The sequence below is a fragment of the Nelumbo nucifera genome, chromosome 1, assembly GCF_055504915.1.
Source record: "Nelumbo nucifera cultivar China Antique chromosome 1, China Antique-T2T, whole genome shotgun sequence".
In the NCBI taxonomy this organism is placed as follows: domain Eukaryota; kingdom Viridiplantae; phylum Streptophyta; class Magnoliopsida; order Proteales; family Nelumbonaceae; genus Nelumbo; species Nelumbo nucifera.
Window position 1 is genome coordinate 211,391,566 of NC_142649.1, and position 8,499 is coordinate 211,400,064.

Here is an 8,499-nt window from a genome sequence, read left to right on the forward strand (position 1 = left end):
TTATTATAGTTTTAAAAGCATTTAAACTTCAGACTCGAACAAGGGGCTCGAAGGTAAAAATACAACTTTAAATACTCTATTTTTATTTGTTGTTCACAAAGTTTGTATTGTTTTTATCATAGAAACCAACCTTAATAGTAATTGATTAATTGTATGAGTAGTTTGGACATTTTTATGCCTCTTAAATTTTAACAAAGAGGTCTACTTGTAAATGTGTAAAAAAATTTAGGGAAAGTGATTACAATTACCAAAATTAAGAGAGGTTTCAACAATGGTGAAAACTTCGGGAGAGGTTTCAGCAACTTACCCAAATAGTAATTGAGACAATTACCTCACAGTAACGCCTCACTTTGTCATTAATTCACTTATTTTCAAGGTTTCTAACCCACGTAACCGACCTGATCAGGATCGGGTAAATCTTAACCCGATCCAACCCGGCCCTAGTTGGTACCTACCCGGATACCCGGATCGAAACCGGTGAACGGTTGAAGCAGTTACAGTTGATCGGAGTCATCGGACATGGCCGGTTTCCGATAATGTACCCCTTCATAGCATCCAACTTCTCACTTCCATTTCATATAATTCTTGAGAGTCAAGTAGCTTCTCAGCTGCGATTTGAAACTTCAAAGTGAAGGATGGATAATGAATTGAGGTATGAGATCGGACAGAGCGCTTACATCAAGCTCGTGCTACATGCCCTAAAGCACAAGACCTCCGCCGTTAATGGCGTTCTCCTCGGTCGTTTCATTAACGATGGCCTCGTTGAAATTTCCGATTCAGTTTCTCTCTCTCACTCATATCGGTCTTCTTCCAGCTCTCGAAGTCGCTCTACTTCAGGTCAGATGACTGTTCTCTACTCACTTGTCTCTCCTTTCTCTAGTTCTCCATCTAGGGTTTATGATTCAGTAAGTTAATCGATGTGCTTGCTTGATTATCAGATAGAGGAGCATTTTGGTGAGCAAGGGTTGAGTGTTGTGGGCTATTATCACGCGAACGAGAGATACGATGATCTCGAGCTGGGAAACGCAGCCAAGAAGATCTCCGATCACATTTGTCGCTACTTTCCCCAGGCTGCCATACTTTTGGTAGGTCCCACTGTGCATTTCTGCCTCAGTGCTTCTGCGTTGGTTTTGGGAATTTTGATCTACTTGGGTTTGATTAGTAGTTGCCAGTTTGTTCCTTGTTGATTTTTATTTTCATTTTTGCAGTTGGATAACAAAAAACTTGAGACAGTACCAAGGGGGGAGATCGGAATCCTGTTGTGCAAGTTAGTTTTATTTATTTATTTTTTCTCTTTCTTTTCCCACTTCTGGTGCCCTTGTTTTCTAGCAAACATATAGACTGCACTGTGCACCTACTTTTTTAATTACTTAGAGATCAACTACTTCTGATGTTTTTGTTTCATATTCTACAAAGTTGGCTTCAGGCAGCATTTTATGAAGTTTCTGTGTAACTTAATACGCATGTTATATGGAGTTGAAGGTCCTTTCTAGATAGCATTTGCATGGGAAAATTGTTGCCTTCACCTTGTAAAGGCATTTATACAATCAAGTAATCAACTTTAATAATTATTGACTTATGATGATCTTTTATACTTACCCCAATTTGTGCTTAAGTTTCTATTCCTTTTGAATGAATCTTACTTTAAGTCATAATAATGCTTTACTTGCCAAGGCAGAGTCAGTTATAATCTTATAGTTGGGATGGCGAAACAAGATTCATGTTGTTGAACCCATGTAGTTGGGATAAGACTAATGATGATGATGATAATGGCCATGCTTTGTTGAATCAATGGTTCTTATTGAAGTATAACAATGAAGGTGGGAAGTATGGAGTCATCATAGTATCTTGAAGGAGGAGGCATTTTCATTAGTCAAATTGATAGTCTACCAACATACTACCTATCCCTTTCAACAGTTCCCAAAGAAGTGGCTTTGAAAATTGAGAAAATCCAGAGGGACTTTTTATGGGCCAAAATCAAAATTCTCAGATCCGACAATGCAAAGAAATACTTTGCTAAGCCATTAACTTCTTACCTCCTTAATCATGGAATTATTCACCAGAGCACTTGTCCTCATACACCACAGCAGAATGGGGTTGCTGAAAGGAAGAATAGGCACATCTTGGAGGTGGCTAGAAGCATTATGTTTCCTCCAATGTACCTATTCGCTTCTGGGGTGATGCTATCCTCACGGTAGTATATCTCATTAATCGGGTTCCTTCCCGGGTCCTTGATATGAAACCCCCTTTTACACTTCTATACCCAGACGAGGAGTTGTTTACTGTTCTTCTTGAAACCTTTGGTTGTAGTTGCTTCGTTCAGCTTATCGGGCCCCATCATTCCAAGTTTGACCCTAAGGCCTCCAAATGCATTTTCCTCGGTTATGCACAAACTCAAAAGGGTTATTGCTGCTATGATCCTGTTTCCGGGAGGAAGTTTGTCTCCATGGATGTCACCTTCTTTGAAGAGACACCCTATTATCCTAGGGTTTCTCCTCAGGAGGAGAGCAGTGAGAGTGGGGATTTGGGTCTTTTTCCTCAGGGGGAGCGCAGTGAGAGTGGGGTTAACACATCTGAGGATGTTCCTTTACCTATTCCATTGGGTGATGAAGGTTGTAATGGTGATGGCTATAATGGTGAGGGTGGTCAAAGGGATCAGGAGTTGAAAGTCTATCACAGGCGATGCAGGCAGGTTGATCCCGGTCATCGGCAGTCCAGGCCAGCTTCAGTTCCTTCTACGGCTCCAGATTCAGGTATTACAGTCCCAGGGCCCACTGAGACACCTTCCACTCTTGCCACTTCCTCTCCTGCAGATGACCTTGACCTCCTTATTGCCATCCGTAAAGGGAAATGACATTGCACCACATCTACAGCTCACTGCATTTCCTAGTTTTTATCCTATGATCGCCTATCTCCCTCTTACAGGTCCTATTTCACTTCCATTGCCAATGTCCCTATTCCCAGAACAGTGCAAGAAGCCTTATCAGTTCTAGAGTGAAAAGATGCAATGCAAGTTGAAATGGATGCCCTGTTGAAAAATAACACTTGGGAGCTAGTTGACCTACCCAAAGGAAAGAAGCCAGTTGGATGTTAGATGGATATTTACTGTGAAGCATAATGCTGATGGCTCCATTGAAAGGTACAAAGCCCGACTGGTTGCAAAGGGGTTCACCCAAACTTATGGTATAGACTACTTGGAGACCTTTGCCCCGGTAACCAACATGACCACCATCCGAGTTCTATTATTCCTTCCAGCAAGTTATTCTTGGCCCTTGTTCCAGATAGATGTTAAAAATGCTTTTCTGAATGGAGACTTACAAGAAAAGGTCTGCATGCAGTTGCCTCCTGGATTCTATGATACAGAGACAGGTAAGAAGCTTTGCCGATTGAATAAGGCATTGTATGGATTAAAGCAGTCACCTAGAGCTTGGTTTGATAGATTCAGACTAGCCCTTGGAAAATTTAGTTATGTACAGGCCCAGTCAGATCATACAATGTTCATTAAAAAGGTGGACTCCTCTTTGACCCTGCTTGCTGTATATGTGGATGATATTGTAGTGACAGGAAATAATAGTAGTGAGATCGAGTCCCTCAAACAGCTCATTCATCAAGAGTTTGAGGTGAAAGATCTTAGTGCACTACGGTACCTTTTGGGTATTGAGGTTGCTAGATCTAAACAAGAGATCTTTATATGTTCTAGATCTGTTGGCGGAAACTGGAAAGTTAGGTGTCAAGCCTGCTGATACACCCATTGAACAGAATCACAAGATCAGTGCAGAGGGCGAGGGGAGCCTCTTGAAGACAAAGTTATGTTCCAACGGTTGGTTGGAAAGCTCCTATATCTCTGTCTCACTCGGCCAGATATCAGTTATGCAGTTAGTATTGTCAGCCAGTACATGCATTCCCCTAGAACTACTCATCTTCTTGCGGCAGAGAGAATATTAGCATACTTGAAGAGATGCCCGGGTAGGGGTATACTATTCAAGAACGATAATCACATGAATCTATACAGATGCTGATTAGGCTGGGAGTGCTGATGACAAGAGGTCTACCTCTGGATATTGTGCCCTTGTGGGAGGTAACCTTGTCTCTTGGAGGAGTAAGAAACAAAGTGTTGTTTCTCGCTCTAGTGTCGAAGCTGAATACAGGTCAATGGCTAACGGAGTGGTTGAAATTCTATGGCTGAGATCACTACTTGAAGAGTTGGGTATTGATTTTGAGAAGCCCTTGATGCTGTATTGTGATAATCAGGCAACTATTAATATAGCTCACAATCCAGTGCAGCATGACAGAACTAAGCATATCGAAGTTGATCGACATTTTGTCCGAGAGAAGGTCTCATCACAAGAAGTGTGTTTCCCGTATATCACATCCAATATGCAGCTCGCAGATATCCTAACCAAGGCTGTACCAAGGAAGAAGTTAAAGGTAGACCTATCCAAGTTGAGAATGATAAAAATCTATTCCCAACTTGAGGGGGAGTGTAGAGAACACTGATGTGGGCCCCATAGCTGTGGTCCCCACTTTGTTCGTAGGACAGTATGTGCAATTATTTGTTTCAGTCATGTTAGTGTTAGTTGGTGGTTAGCTGTTATGGGCCCGAGCGTAGGATCGTGTCACGGGTCGTTCCGCCGTCAGAGCCTCGGACCTTTCCTTGCCCTTGGCCTTGCGTACAGGCCCTATTTTGACTGTCGTGGGGGGTGATTTGTCCAAGAGATCACCGAACTCTCCTTACTTCCTTTCTTGATTGCAAAATTCGATACTTCATTCAGTAATAGCATCTCCTTAAATAGGAGATTACAAGAGGAGGTTTCCTTGTTGGATTCGGCTAGACTAGTCCTAACGGACTCAAACTCCTACTCCTAATTAAACTACTTGCTTTTAATGGTACTAAAAATCCTTCTAAGAAAAGGGGATAAGATAAGGACGAATGGGATAAGGGATGAGGGAAACATGCGTTCCCTTGACGTTTTTGGATAAGGGTGGGCCCACCCTATGAGCTGTCGTGTGGGCCCCGCTCTGCTGCTGCTGCGTGTGCGCGCTCATGGTGCTGCCGCCGCGTGGTGTGCGCGGTGTTGTGCGTGGTGCCGCTGCCGCGCGGTGCCGTGCGCGGCTCAAGGTGCCGCTGCTGCGCGGTGTGTGCGCGCGGTGCGTGCGCACGGTGCCGTGCGCGGCTCATGGTACCGCTGCTGCGCGGCGTGTGCGCGCGGTGCCGCTGCTGTGCGGTGCGCGCGCGCGGTGCCGTGCGTGGCTCATGGTGCCGCCGCTGCGCGGTGCCTACCGTGCGCGTGTTGCTGCCTCAACTGCTGCCGCGTGGTGTGGGTGCTCATAACATCACTCCCCTCCTGGACTACGAGCTTGTCCTCAAGCTCGAGGTTTGGATAAGCGTTGTGGAGGTCGGTCCAGGGGATCCAAGTTGCCTCTGCTGGGGGAAGGTCCTCCCATTCGACCAAAACCTCGAGGGTGCCTTGCTGGACACGGGACCCGACGAGGGCGCGGGGCTGGAGGATAGGTCTGCCGTCCTGCAAAGGGGGTAGGGGAGGTACATGGTCGGGCGGAGTGCCCACGTAAAGCTTTAAGAGGGATACATGGAAGACGTCGTGGATCCTGCTGTGCTCCGGAAGCTCGAGTTGATAAGCTACCTTTCCTATCTTCCTTAAAACCTTGAAAGGCCCGTAGAATTTGGGGGCCAGCTTAGGGGGCCCCCGGCGCCTGAGGGACAGCTGCCTGTATGGTCGGAGTTTCAGCCAAACGTACTGCCCTGGTTCGAAGGTGACTTCGCGGTGCTGCTGATCATAGGCATTTTTCATACGCGTCTGTGCTTGCTGTAAGCACAAGGAGACCTCGGCCAGGAGGGCGTCGCGAGCTTGCAGGCTGCGGTCCACTTCTTCCAGCCGCGTTGAGCCCGGTTCGTAGGACAGAAGGCGCGGAGGGTCTCGACCATACACCACTCTGAAGGGGGTCATTCCAAGGGAGGAGTGATAAGATGTATTGTAGCAGTATTCAGCCCATGGGAGGTACTCCACCCAGTGCCGTGGCTGGTCTCCCACAAAGCAGCGTAGGTACATCTCAATTGTCCGGTTCACCACCTCTGTTTGGCCGTCTGACTGTGGATGGTAGGCTGAGGAGAAGGAGAGGGCCGTGCCTTGTAATCTAAAGAGCTCCTTCCAGAATGTGCTTGTGAAGATTGGGTCCCGGTCACTGACGATGGACTCGGGGAGTCCATGTAAGCAGAAAATGTGGGTGAAGAACGTATGGGCGACCGAGACTGCGGTATAGGGATGGGATAACGGGAGGAAGTGAGCATATTTGGAGAACCGGTCTACTACCACGAACAGTACTAACTTCCCTCCGACCTTGGGCAGCCCTTCGATGAAATTTATGGCAATATCGGCCCATATCTGTGTTGGGAGGGAGAGGGGTTGGAGCAGGCCTGCGGGGTGCAGATTCTCCCATTTTTGTTGTTGGCACACCGCACAGTTCTGGATAAAGTCCCGTACCGAGGCCCTCATGGCTTGCCAGTGGAAGTCAGTGTGAATGCGATGCAACGTTTTCTGAATGCCCTCGTGAGTCGATTGGTGTATGCTGGCGATGATGGAGGGGATGAGGGGGCAATCGGCTAGTAGGTATATCCTCTTTTTGTAAAATATCAGCCCATCGTGGAAGGCCCAGTTTGGGTTAGCAGACCCTGACTGTATTTGTTGGACTAGGTCGTTCCATTCGGAAGACTGCGGCAGTGCGTTCCGGATGTCTTCTAGCAGGGTGGCTCTTGGTTGGGAGATTGCATGGAGGACCATACTGTCTTCCTCTCGTCGGGATAAGGCATCTGCTGCGCCGTTCAGGGATCCTGCCTTGTAGTCCACTCGGAAGTCAAACCCCAAAAGTTTGCTGACCCAATGTTGCTGTGGAGAGGTGGTCAGCCGTTGTTCCAGCAAGTACTTGAGGCTATAGTGGTCTGTCTTGACGACGAAGGGTCTACCCCACAAGTACGGCCTCCAGTGTTGTACTGCCTTGGCCAGGCCAATGAGCTCGCGTTCATAGGCGGGTAGTTTGAGATGGCGGTCAGCTAGCTTGCGACTGAAAAAGGCTATCGGGTGCCCTTGCTGTTGAAGGATGGCTCCTATGCCCGTGCCAGAAGCGTCACACTCGACTGTGAACTCAAGGTCGAAGTTCGGTAGCTGGAGGACTGGCGTGAAGGAGAGGGCTTCCCTTAGGCCTACGAAGGCTGTCTCGGCTGTGCTATCCCAGTGGAATGCGTTTTTCCTGAGCAGGTTGGTAAGCGGGGCTGCTAGCAGGCCGTAGTTCTGGACGAACTTTTGGTAATACCCTGTTAGCCCTAGGAACCCGCGGAGGGCCTTGGCGGACTGTGGCCGGGGCCAGTCCTTAATGGCCTGCACCTTGGAGCTGTCTACCGATACACCTTGTCCACTGATTACATGTCCAAGGTAAAGGACTTGGTGTTCCCCAAAGGAGCACTTGGATCTTTTAAGGAAGAGTCGGTGTTGCTTAAGGAGCTCGAGCACGATCCTTAGGTGTTGTATATGTTCCACCCACGACTTGCTATAGACCAAGATGTCGTCGAAGAAGACTAGTACATACTTTCGGAGTTGAGAGTGGAAGACTTCATTCATCAGAGCCTGGAATGTGGAAGGGGCGTTGCAGAGGCCGAATGGCATAACTAGGAACTCGAAGTGGCCATGATGCGTCCTAAAGGCTGTCTTCTCTACATCCGCAGAAGACATCCTGACCTGGAAATAGCCCGATCTGAGGTCTAACTTTGAGAAGAACTGTGCGCCGTGGAGTTCGTCCAATAATTCATCTGCGATGGGGATCGGGAACTTATCCTTGATGGTTCGGCTGTTGAGTTCCCTATAGTCTACACAAAATCTCCAAGTTCCCTCCTTTTTGGGTACCAACAGAACTGGGGAGGAAAAAGGGGAGTGGCTGGGTCGAATGATCCCTTGCTGTAGCATGTCTGCGCATTGCTTCTCTAGCTCATCTTTCTGCCGGTGGGGGTAGCGATAGGGTCGCACCACGACCGGGTCTGACCCTACAATTAGAGGGATCCGGTGGTCGCAGGCTCTAGGAGGGGGGAGGCCCTTGGGTTCTTGGAAAACAACCGAGTAATCGGTGAGAAGTCTCTCCACATCCGTGGCGTGCGAATTCTCCCCCTGGAGTGCATGCAATTGTGTCTTGGTCCTTGTCCTGGTTCCCTGCCAGGTAACTGGTTTGCCATCCAAGTGGAAAGTCATAGTCAGGGCAGCGAAGTCCCACAGAATTGGGTCTAAGGTGATCAGCCATTTGACGCCTAGGACGATGTCAAATTCGTCCAAGGACAGTACAAATAAATCTGCCCGGAAGGATTCTTTTCCCACCTGAATTTCGGTGTTCCTGCAGATACCGGGGCTGTGCACTCTTTCCCCATTTGCCACGGCTACCTGTAGTTGTGGCCTGGCTTCCATGGGCAACTCTAGCTCGCGGGCCGCCTGATTGCTGATG

At 47.9% G+C, this 8,499-nt stretch overlaps 1 protein-coding gene across 2 annotated transcripts in view; it reads left to right on the forward strand.

Moving 5' to 3' along the window:
- The first annotated feature begins 504 nt into the window (after positions 1 to 504).
- The window catches only part of LOC104588827 (ER membrane protein complex subunit 8/9 homolog), a 33,894-nt gene continuing 25,899 nt past the window's right edge, over positions 505 to 8,499 (forward strand). The window contains exons 1-3 of one of the 2 annotated variants that reach the window (XM_088896087.1): positions 505 to 837; positions 939 to 1,085; positions 1,209 to 1,267. In XM_088896087.1, the coding sequence (XP_088752213.1) occupies positions 724 to 837; positions 939 to 1,085; positions 1,209 to 1,267 (320 nt within the window). In that variant the 5' untranslated portion in view covers positions 505 to 723. The remainder of the gene's footprint in view (positions 838 to 938; positions 1,086 to 1,208; positions 1,268 to 8,499) is intronic. The other variant, XM_088896088.1, reaches the window with a different exon arrangement.